This window comes from Anser brachyrhynchus, assembly GCF_964034855.1.
Source record: "Anser brachyrhynchus genome assembly, chromosome: 2".
Lineage (NCBI taxonomy): Eukaryota > Metazoa > Chordata > Aves > Anseriformes > Anatidae > Anser > Anser brachyrhynchus.
Window position 1 is genome coordinate 102,588,518 of NC_137695.1, and position 16,543 is coordinate 102,605,060.

Here is a 16,543-nt window from a genome sequence, read left to right on the forward strand (position 1 = left end):
GCATATATGCTACCAAAAAAAAAAAAAAAAAAGGCAGAAACCCAAATAGAGTTTAGGAAAGTGTCTAAAGTATATTCTGGTACATTTTCTTTCCATAGCATATGAGATGCAAAATTGAGGCTTAATAGCAGAGTATACTTTTATGCTGGCTAGGCAAGTCTGTTCAAAGAAAATCCCTTAGCAGTAAACTGAGACAAAAATATTGTAACAAAAGGTCTATCAAAGTTAGATTCCTGCTCTAACCTGTCCACTTGGTTTACATCAAAGAAGGTTAGGGATGGTAGTGTTATCGATTAATGTTTGTTTTGTAATTTTCTACGCCCTATGGTCATACATTTTATTGTCATCAATTCCTCATATGTTCAGCAGATATTTTATTCACCACTGAATGTTATTTATATAAGGATACATGAGATATATTAGTTTTAGAAAACACCTGGTGATTTTTTTTAAGGTTTCACAGAATACATTTTGACAGCTATTTCACAACCTAACATGGGCAGCATCACCTAGGTTTTTGTATCATTATAAAATATCAACGCCCCTTTGCTCTCATATTTCAGAAAACTGACTGTTCTCTTAAATCAGTTGCTGAGTCAGAAAGAAATACACACTTCAAGCAACACTGTGACTGCCTAATGATCTTGACTGCCTAAAGAGAATGACTTTGTAACATTATTTTAAGGAAAATAATTTAATATTCTAATTTTAATATTCTGTTTTGTATAAATACAGTATAAATACTGTATTTATACATAGCTATGCTTTACAAGAAAAACAGACAGTTTAGATAAATCAATCTATTTTGAATATTGTTCATTTGTTGTTTATATGGAAAAAGACTTAGTGGCTGTAGCCACTAAGTATTAAGATGATGACTCCAAACAAAATTTGACCTATCAAAACAAAACAAAACAACAACAAAAAAACCATAAACAACCTCTTATTTCTATTTCTTTCTTCCTCAGATATTTTGTATCTTCCAAAAGGGCTTATTAATATTCCAGGAGACATAGCCAAGGTGTTATGGGAACCTCATATTTGTTGACTATTATAGCCTCCATAAGTACATTTGAAAACCACTACATATACAAAGGACACAGTAAAATCCAACCTAACCTCTTTAAATATCTTATTCTGTAACTAAGTTCATAAGTTACTTAATTGCAATATGTCTGTCTTTGGTATTGTGGTTGCAATTATTTTTCAGCCTTTTAGGTGCCCCATACCATTTTTTCATGTGTTATAATGAGTTTCATTCAAAATATTTTTGAATGAATATGAAGAGCTTTTTCACAGATTTTTCTAATATTTCTACATAACCTCAAATGAAACCTGACTTTTTTCAGTGTCTTTTCTTAAAACAGTTTACCTTGGGATTTAATCCTTTTGCCAAGAACCTATCGCTGTTAACTCAAGTCATTTTAGGATTCACATAAGATTAAAAAATTGGCAAAGCAATTAGAAACTTTTTTGGATGCATAAGATGTCAATAGGGTAAGGCAATGGTAGAGGTAAGTCAAGCAGCCTGTAGTATATTGTTATGTTTTTAAAGATAAAAAAATACAACAAATCCAGAATTCTATTTCCATGATGTGAGGCAAGTGTATTTCAGCAACATCAGAAATGGAAAGACTTAGGATTTTGTTGTTGTTCTTGGTGCTAGAAAAAAACTAACAATACTGACACAAAACAACACCAGCACCCCAGCTATTACAAAAACATTAAGCTCTGAAGAAGGCAATCTCAACAATAATAATTTAATCAGACTGCCTGGCAGTTTAATGTATAAACACATCTATTATAGTAGAATAAAGAAGAAACAACAACCCAAAGCCCAGCTTTCTCATTCTGCAGGCTGAGTCGTGTCACTCCTGACAGTAATTATATGGTGCTTTGCAACATGCAGCACATAATTTTATGTAGCTGATATTTGCAAATTACAAAAAATCCAACACAGCAACCATAGTTTTGAGTCATACATTTTAATCATTGTTTACTTCAAGCATTTGCAGTTTATAATAATTTTAAAGAACTGCATGAGCACTACATTTCCAACCATTAAAGTTTTAATTAAAAAAAAAAGTAAAGTAACTTTATGTATGCATACATATATATATATGTACATATTTTGCAGTGCTTAGAGTTTGACTGTGACTTCCAGTATTTAAAAGCATATCACTCTAGAGGTTATATAGTAGAAAATCATGAGGATTAACATCAATGCTGACTGAAAACTCAAGAATAACTGATTTTTCAAGCCACACAAGACTACCTACTGCCCATTATATGAGAGTCTTTAGTAAGCCAACACAATATCACAGTTCAAGAGAGCTAAAAATGTGACTTTTCACACCTGAAAATAGACCTTTTGGAAATATTCCCATGGATTTTCTCAATGTGTCCAAACTGTTGCCTACATATTACAAATGAGAATTTCTCACTGCTACTAAAGAAATCATTGATACATTCTGGTGAGAATTCCAGATATCTCTAATGTAAAACAAAACATACAAATAAACAAAATCCCTAAAACAGAGATGAAGATTATCTTCCCTGTTAATGCTGTGAGTGTTTAAGAAAAATCTTAGGTTTTGAAACAGAATGAAAAGTATGACAAGGTTAATGTATGTTATACATAGTTCCTACTCGAAATACATTTTAATCTCAAATCAAATCAAATTTCAGAATGTATGACTATTGTTGCATAAACATGTATTGAAGGATGTTATTATAAAATGATAACAAGGTCTGTCACTAAGAACCTCCAGTCTCTGTTCTGAGAACTAAGATGGGCAGGAGTGCTGATTTGCTTGAAGGTAGGAAGGGTCTGCAGAGGGATCTAGATAGGCTAGATTGAAGGGCCATGTCCATTTGTATGGCATTCAATAAGGCAAAATGCCAGGTGCTACACTTGAGTCATAACAAACCCATGCAGCGATATAGGTCTGGGGAGGAATGGCTGAAAATTTGCCTTGCAGAAAAGGACCTGGGGATGCTGGTCAACAGCCATTTTAACATGAGCCATCAGGTGGCACAACCATGTGATCAAGAAGGCCAATGCCATCCTGGTCTGCATCAGAAATAATGTGGCCAGCAGGACTAAGGAAATGATTGTCTCTCTGTACTTGGCACTGGTGAGATTGCACTTCGAATACTGTCTTTAGTTTTGGGCCCCTCACTACAAGAAAGACAGTGAGTTGCTGGTACATGTTCAAAGAAGAACAATGAAGCTGGTGAAGGGAGTAGAAAACAAGACATATGAGGAGTGGCGGAGGGAACTGAGGTTGTTTAGTTTGGAGAAGAGGAAGCTGAGGGGAGACCTCATCACTCCCTATAACTAGGAAAGGAGGTTTCAGAGAGAAGGGTGTTGGTCTCTTTTCTCAGGTGATAGGACACAAGGTAACAGCCTCATATTGTGCCAGGAGAGGTTTAGATTAGATGTCAGGAAGAATTTCTTCACAGAAAAAAAGGGTGGTTAGGCTTTGGAAAAGGTTGCCCAGGGGAGTGCTGTAGACCACATACCTGAAGAGATGTGTGGATGTTGCACTTACAGACAAGGCTGAGTGGGGGACTTGGTAGTTAGGTAGATGGCTGGATTTGATGATTTTAAGGGTCCTTTTCAGCCCAAATGATTCTATTATTCTATGAACTGCACATTTTAAAAATTAATGGCATTTGCAACACAGGTCAGACAGAATATTGAGGCCATTTTGATAGTAGTAATTATCAATGTCTTAAAACTATTCAAGTATGCTTTCCTTCATCACCTAATTTTGTACTGATGACAAGACAGAAAACATTCAATTCACTTGTCAAATCAGAAACTCTGAAACCAAAAACTCAGAAGATGAATTGGCTCTTGCCTATAAATTAATCAAAAGAAAGAGAAGAAAAAATGACAGACATCTGACCATTCAGATTACTTGAAAGCACTTGGACTGTGCAGTTTGTGTTTATTTACATCTCAAATAAATCTCTTCAGTCTCTTCAGCCATTTCTCAATGGCTAAAATAAAGGACAATTGAAGATGACCTGCTGTAAGAAAAGAGCAAATCTGAAACGGACAACACAACTTAATCATTCACTGAATAAATTTTAGAGGCTAACACAGTATGTATTTCCTGTTTGTTCTCAGTCACCACATTCCCATATCTCTAAAAGCCATGCTGGTAATTAATTGATAAACTACATCTAACCTTGGATTACAGTTCAGTGGGAAAGTCAATTTCTTGCTTTTCTTCTTTTCTGCACTTCCAAGCTTCATTTTTATACAAATTTTAACATGAACAATTTCTCAGCACTTTTAGCTATGAGATATAATAAATTGCACCATTGTGAAGAAACTGGTTATTATAACTGCTATTATAAATTAAGATTGAAAGTCCCTTGCTCAGTCCTTGCTTTAATTCACATAGAGAAACCAGTTTTCACAGTTTTGGTGGCTATTATAATTAGAAAGTAGTAAGAGCAAGGGAAATAAAATAGGACACAAAAGAAAAAGGTTTCCTTTCAACTAGAGAGACAGACAAATTGTGAGAAAGACAGTGATTTCAGTACAGTATTAGAAAAAAAATAAATTGGAACCTAATCATAATAGTAGTAACCCACAATACCAGCTGAAGAGTGGTGTAGCCAATATTTCTTTGTATTGTGCTCATCTTCTGATGCTAGTGCTTCCTTACTAGATTTTCATCTTAGGAAACTATTTGTTAGTAACAGTATGCAGTGACACAACTAACGCTAGGGAATTAAATCTAGTATTGATATGCAATATAGCACTGAATCTGTTTAATATGTCCAGATGTCAGTTTGATATCTGCTTTTCCATTCCCCCTTCTGGAAGCATAGTTAGATGGTACTAGAAAAAGACTAGGTTTTCCTTTCATAGTCTTTCAGGTTTCTCTACTTTGCAAGTGAAAACAATCAATCTGAATTATTTAGATGACTGCCTATGTTATAAATTAGAAATGTCAAAGGAAAGTATGGTTACCGAGCTATGAATATGATAGCAGTGTGAAATATCTAGCTGTATGTGAAAATTGGATATTAGGTCTTTCTCTACAGAAGATAAGGACTATTCTGAATATCAATATTGCTTTCTGGAAACAATGTACAGAACAGTTCCAATTTATTATTCACACATGCCTCAAAGCACCATCTAATTTTGACTTTCCTTTTTGGTGTGAATACCTCTTTGACTACAAAAATCATACATATAGGCCTACACACAAGCTGAACTAGTTCCTAAACTACTACTAAAAAAAAGAAAAAAAAAAAAAGACATGAAAATCCAAATTTTACCTTTATTTTATCCCAGATTCTCTTTCTCAGCAAAAATTTCCATCAGCCCCAGTTTCATGCTGTTACTGTATATTCTGTGTATAGGACCCTTGCATGATGTACATGCAGGGTGTACGTGCATGATGTACATGCATGTTCATAGTACAGAAAGTCTTCCAAACCTTATGTCAAACAAATGCCATTTCAATGAGAGCTCTGTTCAATACTATGTCCATGCATTACATTCCTAGAAAAAAGGTTTGTGTTGCACAAAAATCTTTAATATGTTTTGCTCCAAGGGGACTAGTGGGTTTTGCAATAGTTGCAAAGCCTAAGACTAAGGAAATAACATTTTTAGAAATTACTGCTTTTGAATTCTCACTTCAAGAAAGTTAACACTGTTTGAAATCTGCCCCTGCTGAACTCATTGACTTCAAAAAAACAGGATTTTAACCTCTATTTTAATAACCGATATTTCCACATTAGTTTGTCTCTTTTCTTAGCCTGGTTTCTGGATCAAAAAAAAAAAAAAAAAAACCTTCTCCTAACATGTGCATATATTCCAGAATTCCAGAATGCCTACATTCCTTCCATGCGTAGATGGAGGTTCCTTTTTGTATTGTACATTTGCATTTAAATTGCTGCTAAGGAATATGGGAAGCACACATTGCTATTTAAATTTGTTCTCTTATTAAAAACTCATACTATCAATATTCAATTAGTGTATTTCCTTCACTATTAGCTTAGTAGTTCAGTGAGTTAATTAGTCATTTTAATAAAATATGACTTTTCCTTAAAAGATAATTATTAAGCAGAAAATTGTCTTATCAGCAAAATATTAGCTTTTCATCCTGAAAATAATTTTAAAATTGATTTGTCCTCATAAAAGATCATTAGATGCCTTTTATTTTCTCATATTTTTCCTTTATTTATGCTAAAAATGGACAACCATTATTTTTCCAATATACGCTTTGTAGTATATTCAGAATCCTTAACAGAAAAAAACATTTTTACTCATAAATAAAGCATGCTCATTGAATGCTAATGTGAGCATGTGGCTTCAGCTTTATAAAGCCAAAGTAACTCATTCAAATTATCAATTCCGTTCAAGAATTAAGTGAACATTTTTCATCTTTCTAGTTTCCAGAAACAAAGCTTACAATGTGTACTAGATCAATCTTTAGCTACCCTGATGAAAATTGTCTAATTAGGAAGGATCAGCACTTTAATAATGTAAATTTAAATTTTAATGAAAATATTGCGGAGTGTTTTCCTTTCTTATCACTTATGCTTACACAGTTCTTTATGCTTAAGTTTTCTTCTATTTTATGTGTTTAAAAAGTAAGAAAGGCAAAAAAGCCCTGCAACAATACATTAAGAATGAACAGAATGGACACTGGAGCCATATTCATTTGCTCATCTCTTGTTTTATCATTAACCTTGCAGTTAGATTAAGAACTGCATATTAACTAATAATAATTATTATCTATATTATGCTTATATGAAGCTAGAAAACATTACCAAATAATAAAATATACATTCTGTTGTACACAACAGTACACAACTCTTTCCTCTCTATATTTCTTATATTCTGTTGTATTCAGAGTCTGGAGGAAGAAAAGGAATAAGCTAAAACACAAAACAGAGATAATAATTCTATCACATGCCTGTCCTTGCTTTGTTTTTGGGAAAGAAGTTTTAGAGTTTAAATACCATCAGTTTAATAATATTCTTCTCTTTTGCCTTTTCTGATTGTTTTTATTTTTTTTCTCATTAGTTTGTGTATTCTACAGTTTCAGCAAGAAATTCTACATTTTCAACATCCATATCCACTTGCTCACAAACAAAAATGGTACAAACAAAAAACAGGAACATTTTGCTATAGGAAGCAAACTAAGATATAAAATGCAAGATGTTTCCTGTTTGTTTGGATATGGAAAGTGTTTATATTTACCAAACAGGTTTGCCATAAAAATGTGTTTATAGAGTCTTCCATCCCTAAGTTCATTACTAAATAGTTAATAGTAATGGGAGAAAATTCAGACTACAAAATACAGAACTTACACAATATTCTTCTACCTTACATATTTTGCAGTAATGCCAAGGGATACAAAAAGATTTCAATACCATTAAAACAGATACAATCAAAGAATTTTAAATGGGTCATTCTTCTCTAATATGCAAGTGTGAAAGTTGACTTTTGGTCATGTCCCAGGATTATTACACTGTAACCAGATTCTCTCAGCATATATTTTTATTTTTTTTTTAATAATAATATAAATGAGATGTACATGTTAAACTGCCATTATCCATGCCATTTTATTTCTTTACTTTATTGATAGAAAAAATGGACCTACCTAATGTATCAATAATTTAAATGTAATCTTGCATGCCTAGGCAACAGGTTGCATCCATACAACCTATATTTCTAAATTTTACTGATAGTAAAATTAATTCCAAGCTTACAGAAATTTTCAGTTTATTGCCATGTAACTTCTGTATCACACATTTCTTATGGAAATTATTCTAAAAGGTTAAAGAATTACTTGAAAGCTAATCCTTCCCGATACATAAAAATATTATTTACAAAGGATATTAAGCTGTGTCTAAACACAAGAAAGTTGCTAATTTGCTTACAGCCAATATTATGAAATCTTAGGCACCATTCACAAAGTGAAAGGAAGAAATTTTTACAAATGATCCTTCATGACCACTTGGGAAGAACAGATGGTAGGTGCATACAGATGCTGCTGAAGGCAGATGACTACTGCTCAGTTTAAGGTCTTGAAGTAAACAATAATCTAATTACTGGTAATGGATTGTCATTATAATGAGAGTAAACAGTAAAAGAAACCTGAAGCATCTTCATTTTCAGGAGCAGATGCATGTTCTAATCAAACTAAACAATACTAATTATTATATGTAAATTTTTATAGCATTAAGATAAAACGAAGTATAAACTGAATTGGTAGGATAGAAGCTACAAAAAAAAATTTCCTCCCCTTGATATGCAGACAGCCAAAGATGCCATATGGTATGAAAGTCACATGACAATACATACCACAGAAAAGACCTCCCAAATATATGATGATACTATAGTGATATCGTCACAGAACAACAGAATCACAGAAAAGAGAACTGAGATATGAATACATGCCAAGAAAGAAAGAGTGGAAAATTAAATTAATAACATATGGATTAACATATCAGATCACATTTTTTTTGTGAAAAATAAACCAGAAAGGCTAGCAGATATTTTACACACAATATTTAGTTAAAATACAATTGTATTTTTTTTTTCCTCTCCATTTATTTTACCTTACTTTTGTCAGCTAAAACTATAGATAAAATATTCGTTCAATAATAATATATAAATTGTTTTCTAGCTCATTAACCTCATATAGGTTCAGTGCCCATTGTTTCTCTTGATGATTAATAGGAGGAAGAAAATTTTACCATTTTATAATGAAGATTAATAAATAAAGACCATTTAATCCATCAGTATATGAAGTCACCTTTTTTTTTTTTTTTTTTCTAACTGAGTTTAAGTGGTACGCTCAGGATTTATGACATTACTAGCCATAGCAGGATTGAAAAAATATGAATCACATAGCTGCACACATAACATGCTAGTTAGGGAATGTATATATTATACATATACATAATATATATATATGAATCTATAAAACTTACAGTCAATAGATATGTCAGAAAAGGACATATTGACTTCTGTGCTTGTCTAATTTAGAAAGACTACTTTGTGTTACAGTGAAATTAAAGGAACATTTTTAATTAATTTATTTATTTACTTAAGGTGGCTTCCAACTTTTCTCTTCAGGATACATAACCCAAGATGTTAAGTGTTTACTTCTGTCCTTGACTTTTATGACCTGTAATTACAAATCCTGTCATCATTCTTTTACTGTAACTTAACATACCTCTGAAAGGTATGACATTTCACTATGCTATGCTCTTTAACAGGATTTATATAATTGATAGATCTGAATCTGTTTCTTACTGAAGTGCATAAAGTTCCTACTGAGATTTTAAATAAAAATGTCTCCAAAATGGATGGATGGTGTTTTGAAAGTTATAAGTCTACAAAATACTCAGAATATAACTGTGGGATGGTCATTTTACCTGAATTCCCAAATGAATATTGTGAATTAAAGGACTAATGCAATCTTTGGACATATAAAATTAAAATGAAATGAAAGAAATAGAATTTTAACTTTTGAACATATTAGGAAGGAATTGGAACAAAAATCTTTTCAGTTTATCAAATGAGAGACTGATGCAGCCATAAACTATAAAAACCTGTGTGTGAACAGTATGTGAAATACTGTAGAAATAATTTAAGTGCAATAAGATACAATACTGATTAAAAGCTGACAAATAGATTTTTTTTTTCAAGTCAGTAAGGTAATTTATCTTTGGAATAATTTGAAATGTTTTTTGAAAATTCATCAGTTTTGAATTTATTTTCAGTCAATATTTTTTGTTTCTAAAAGGCAAGTTAATTTAAAAAAGCTGTATATATGGTGTTTTGCATCTTCAAGGGGCCACTTCCAATTCTACAACATAGTGAATAAGAATGTGAATCTCATCCTACTTATAAGTTCTTAAACCTAAGTAGTCCATTATTTTTAGTTTTATACAAGCTTGAGAATTTGAGCCTTAATTGTTGTGCAACAAAAGCAAACTTCAAAAGTGGAAATGTCTATTTTCGATATACTACTGTAACTTTTTTAATCCTCTGAAATTTAAATGTTTAATGTATAAGGCTAGAATTGCTCCACATACTATTTCAGAACTCCATGTGAAAAATATATTTCCATATTTCAGAACATACATAAATGCTAGAACAAAGACAAGAGAAAAGGCTGAGAAGAAATAAATTTGTATTATCAGTGTACTAGTGCCTACTGTTGAACCTATATACTAAACAGACTTTCTGATTTGGTTCCAGGTTGCATATCATACTTAGAAGTGTTTTGGAATCAATTAATTGAATTAAAAAAGACGCTAGAATTTAGAGGAAGTGATGAATTAGGGTCTTCAGAAAAAAAGAAAATATCAATAATCAAGGCTATTTTAGGTAACAACAGAAAAATATAGAAGTTCTAACAAAGAGAAATGCATTAAAAATTTCTAGATTTATAAAACAGTGTATTGGAATAGGCAAGACTCTCAAAGTACTTATAGATATTTATCTTCATAAAATAGACACAAAGGGTAAAAATAATTTATCAGTGAACTATCAAACTGATGTATTTGAGCAATTAAACTAAAATCCATTTCTTAGAAACACTGTTTCCTAGCAAAAACAAAAGCAGAAAACATGGATATTCAAGCTGCATTGTTCAGAACAAATACTGAACATCTTAAACACAGAAGTAGAAACAGTAGGAATTTGCAGCAGTTTAGATATATTATGTTCAAATTGTCATGCCATAAAAGGTAAAGCAACATTGGCTCTATATGCAATGAGCAGATCTACATAAAACTAATGATCTACAAAAATTGAGGTTGGAAAGCTAGGACAGCATGAACTAGAGCTGAGTCTTGGCAATTAGGAACACAGTATTTAATACCTTACAAGGGATTAAAAAAAAAAAAAAAAAAGGCAATACAAATACATGTAATAATTCTAAAGCAAAAACAGCTATCAGAGAGGGGAAATAAACAAAACAAAACCAAACAAAAAACACCACCACCACCAGCACCAGCAAAAAAAAAAAAAAAAAAAAAAAAATAATGTTTTAAATGCAATAGTATATTAAATGCACAATGCAAAGAAATAACAATTTTTTCCAAGGTATAAACATTTTTTTCATCCCAAGGACTTTAATTGGAATGCAAAAGCACCCTAAAATATACTCAAGACACTATTATAACTCAGTATTAGCCTTTTACATCAAATGGGTTATCACTATAAAAAATAACTAAGAATACCAAATGCATACAGAATCACAGAAACATCTAGATTGGAAGAGACCTCCAAGATCACCTAGTCCAACCTCTGACCTACCACTAACAAGTCCTCCACTAAAGCATATCACTAAGCTCAACATCTAAACGTCTTTTAAAGACCTCCAGGGACTGAGTGGTGACTCAGCCACTTCCCTGGGCAGCCCATTCCAATGCCTAACAACCCTTTTGGTAAAGAAGTTCTTTCCAACCTAAACCTCCCCTGGCGCAACTTTAGCCCATTCCCCCTCGTCCTGTCACCAGGCACGTAGGAGAACAGACCAACCCCCACCTCGCTACAGCCTCCTTTAAGGTACCTGTAGAGAGCAATAAGGTCGCCCCTGAGCCTCCTCTTCTCCAGGCTGACAAATTACTATTAATCGGGCAAGGCTAATAAACAAGGAACTGCGATAATCCATGAAGTCTTCAGAACAAATTAGAATAAATCCTTGCAAATGGAAATTTTAATTCTGAAGAATTCCATTACAAACAGGATTTTTCCTTGTCATTTATAGTTCACAAAAGCAGACCGTAAAACATTGATGGATTCAGACCTCTTACCTTAAGCAGATGATTCTTTCGTGGCAATTCACTACACTTAAGGGTTTAGAAAATATATGTTGCTTTTAAAGAGGCCTAGAAAACCTGCTGTTGCATACATCACATACAGATGAATTACTTTGGAGGTTAGAGCTCAAGTTGTAGAAGATCTAGATTCAAGTCCCACTCTCTAAGTGGATTTGAACTCATATGGAACTCTAAACTGTGAAGTAAAAGTCTAAGTAAAAGAAACACCAATAGATTTTATCACAATAGTTTGATTCTTTAGTGCATAAATTAAAATCCAAGACAAGAGTTAGCAGGAACTATACCTATACAGTCATATATGTCATATAACACTGATATTAATATTTCAGCAATTACATGGGAAAAAATTGTGTACATGTAGGCATGGTGCAAACAAAATCTTTGACTGGATCAGAATACATACATGCTTGACAGCAGAGTCAGGTTATGCCTCTGTGTTTGTTTATTCTTTTGATAGATGTTTTGATGAAAACACTGTCATTCAATGCAACATCACAAATGCCACTTTTGATCATCATTGAGATACTTAATAACTACTCTTACTATTTATTGGTAAGATCCTTGAAGTCTGAGGCAGGTCATATCCAGATTGACATGCTTAGTAGCATGAGAGAGGACTCTTCACACCAGAAAAGAACAAATCAAATGAAATAAAACCAAACCAATATCCATCCTCCCTCCCCACCCCTGCCCCCTCCCCCCCCCGAAAAGGGGGGGGGGGCGGAAAAAAAAAAAAAAAACCAACCAACCAAAACAAACAAACAAACAAACACAACCTTTTATAGCAGCTAGATTCAACTCTGCTATCCTCCAAAAAATAAGTATGTCCATGAAATGTTTCCTGCAATTTACAATTAAAAAATAATATACATATTTTTGATGAAAATAATCTTACACTTTATTGATCCACATTATTACCTTTGTTTGCTTTATTGCTTAATATTTTTATTACTTGCTTTTTATTTTTATTTCTATTTTTATTTATTTTTACTTTTATTTTATTATATACTACTATTTACATGAACCTTCAAACTTCCTTAAATTTCACAAAATTTATTTCAAATGGTACTTAAAAAAATAAAAATAAAAAATTAGCCTTAGAATTACTTCTGGGAAGAACATGGTTGAATCAAGACATCTTTCCGGTATTTCTTTCCATGGGCTTATTCTTTTTGCAAACTGTTCATTACCATAAGGGCATTTGACAAAATAAATAAATAAATAAATAAATAAATAAACATAAAAACAGCAGAACCTTATAGAAAAATTACAGTATCAATTGTAAAGGTCATTTCATAAATAATATAATGATATATCAAAGCCCCACCTAAAAAAGGAACTCCAAGATACAGTCTTATGTAATTATTTATTTATTTTTTTCGTTCCAAGAGAGAACACTTCTATTAATCTTCATAACTCATTAGATGTTGCATTTCCAAAGCTACCAAATGCTCTTTCATCAATTGCAAAGAAGATTCATTTGTCGGATCAGACACATGAAATAACTGCAAATTACATAACAGTGTATATAAGGTTAAAAATTACTGAAGACATCTTGATTATTGTGTTGCTGCACAGTGCAAGGAAGCATATCAAAGTGTGCAAATCCATGAGGTTCTGAAACATTTTTTCTCTATGTAGTTCTGCTAAAAAATATATGTAAACAATCCAATATATAAAAGATAATGAAAAAATGAAAGGAATTAAAAAGAGTACACAATTAACCATTTTAGTGAACATGAAATGTTTTTATTATTACCCTGAGTAGCACTAATGTAAGTGCTGCCTCGCTGCAACGATTTCAAATAATTGTATTATATTTTAGAAAAAGTAATTAAGATTTAATGCACAACTTGATTATTCATTCACGAGGCTTGATTAAATCTGATTTTTATTTTAATTCTTTTGTGACACAAAGAACTTAGCCAGTAGACCATGGAGTCATTTTATTGTGCACTCTTCCCAACAAATTCTAGTAATAAAGCTGGAAAAACAAGTTTATTAAAAACAAACAAAAAACAAACAAAAACCTACCCTAACCACAACATTATGATAAAGAGAGAAGCTTCCTCCTTGCTGAGATTTCAGCTATTTGGGCTTCCAAGCCTTTCTTAGGCATACATATTTGTGTGCTGGCAATGAGCTTTGTAACAAATACTAAACAGAAGTCCCACACAGACCTCATCTAAATGTTTGCACATCTGCCAAATACAGCCTCATACTATAAATATCAGACATATTCAGTTAAAACCTACTCCATTTTGTACTAGTTTTAAAGCCAAAGAACGTTAAAAGGTAAACTATTAAATATTAATCAACATCCACAGACTCATAACAATCTACTGAATGACAGAGAAACTTATAGCAGGCACGTTTCATTTTCAGACTTTTTTGCTTCTAATTACTCCACTTTGATTCTTTGTTACCTGACTTTTTTATGAGTTCTTACCTTGTGTATCCAGTGTAATAACAACAATACATAGTGGTATGTTCCTGTTTTTCACTAGAAGGTTAATTCCAAGTGGACATCAGCTCTAGATCACTAACCAACATGTTCTAAAACTGACAATAAATTTTAAAAAATTCCTCTGTCAGGAAAAATTCCTAAGAGTAAGATTCAGAATGTACAAGGAAGTTTGAGACGGGAAACTGTAACTTTCAAATATTCCAATATACATAATACTACTCTAGTATATGTCATTATGCTTATTGAAACGTAAAGCTGTATATTTGTAACAGCTACTTTCTTCTTGGTTTCAAATGCTACATCAATGTTACACAAGGAGACAGTATTTTGCAAAATGGGAATACTCACAGATGAATGAAATACTCAGAAGTAACTAGAAATATAATTAAAAATGTTTTTCTTTTCACTGAAGAATTTCATGTTTACATAGCAAAATTTGGCATTACTTCACTATCAACTATTGAAAGAGTTACTTTGGCAACTTCTATCTAAAATAGTTCAGATTTTCTATAAAATGATTTAAAAGTTATTATATAAAAGCATACATACAGGCTAACATACGAACACGTTCCTTCTTATCCTGCCCCACTGCAAATAGTCTGGAAACTTCAGAAATTTGTCATACAGGTTAAGAAACCCATCAATACGAAACTTTAACTAATCATGATTTTATCTTCTAATACTTTCAGTTTCATTTTACAAGTCCAAATTTCTGTCCTGAAAAATACTATTTCTGAAATTTGGCTCAACATCACAACTTTTAACTTCATAAGAAATAAAAAAGTAATGTGAAATGTTAAATAAAAAGAATATGAAACATGGGAAGTTGAACCATTTTTGTATGTAAATTAAAATTTACACAGTTCAAATAGTTGCATGGGCAGGATTTCAAAAGCCTAAACTAAAATATGTAAAGATACAGAAGCATCAATCTACCGAAAGAGTAAGAGTACGCCAAAGGCTAACAGTAAATTATCCTGAAGTTCAGAGTTATCTCCCAGATGAAGCAGCAGTGATCACAGGTGCATTTCATGGTCTCTGACCCTGAGCTCAAGGAAGAAAAATATTTTAGAACACACTTAAAAACATATATAAATGGCTATTAAAAATGGGCTTGGCAGAACAGTGCCCTAATGAGAAAATGGGAATAAAAGTGTTTCTGGATGATTTATAATCAGCATCCTTTCTAAAATGAGATAAAATGCCTGGAGGGATACACAGCCTACTCCTTGACCTTGCTGAGACATGTCATATGAACAACAGGACCACAAAGCAGATTCTTGAAGGATACAAATAACATATTTATGATTTACTTGGCTTTACTTAATAGAGAAAAAAAAATAAGATTACCTAGTGTTATTTTCATTCCCTGTGAATAAAAGTACTTTGGAAAGATAGTAAGACCATAAGGCACTGTGAATTACTGATACATCTAATCCATAGCTTCATTACTATTACATATATTAGCCGTCTACCTTATGTCATTGAAAAATAAGTCTAAACCTTTAACAGGTTACTTTACTTATTTTAATCAAGTGAGCGGAGTTATAACAATGGAAGAACACAGAAAATTTCTCCGTAGAGAGAAACTGAACACCTATATAATTCTCTGATATTGTCTAGTTCATCTGTTCTCCCTAGATTCATGGAAAATTTGGTATCAGCATATAGTAATATTCTTGAATGTTGTTTTGCAAGTGCATTACTAATTTATCTATTTCAATTTACATTTTGGTGCAAATGTGAAATTCTTAGTTACAGCTAAATTACAACTAGAAACACTGACAACTCAAACTGAAGTAAGTCAACAAAGATATTTTATTTTTTGTTCTAAATGCAGTTATGTGATATCAAATATCAAGATGTTGAAACTAAAATACTAACATAAAATTAGCATAAGATTATTGCTAAAAGTAGCATCTCTGACTTCCCAGAAAACTGTATATATAAGATTCTAATTATTACATTGTAATAGTATGACCATCAAGGATTAGAAATATAGCAAGATTTGCACAAAATCCGTACAATATCTCTTTTCATTCCCAAGGTAACAAAAAAGAAATGAAGATTTAGAACAGCCACCAACAATAACATGTAAGAATGTCCTGAGAGAAATTTCATGCTAAATATCTGAGAACTTATCACGCTTTATTTTTTCAGCATTGACTCAGGAAATGTATCTTAAATGCTTCATGTAACAGCAATTATAACAACCCCAGTGATTTTTAAGTCTTT

The 16,543-nt window shown here is 32.1% G+C and overlaps 1 protein-coding gene across 5 annotated transcripts in view; it reads right to left on the bottom strand.

Moving 5' to 3' along the window:
* Positions 1–16,543, bottom strand: part of CCDC102B (coiled-coil domain containing 102B) — a 164,207-nt gene that overhangs the window by 31,076 nt on the left and 116,588 nt on the right. Inside the window, exon 6 of one of the 5 annotated variants that reach the window (XM_080578645.1) lies at positions 904–15,352. The exons of the other annotated variants lie outside the window; for them this stretch is intronic. Within the exon in view, the coding sequence (XP_080434771.1) occupies positions 15,338–15,352 (15 nt within the window). The 3' untranslated portion in view covers positions 904–15,337. Of the gene's footprint in view, positions 1–903; positions 15,353–16,543 lie in introns of those variants that run through there. 5 annotated transcript variants of the gene reach the window in all.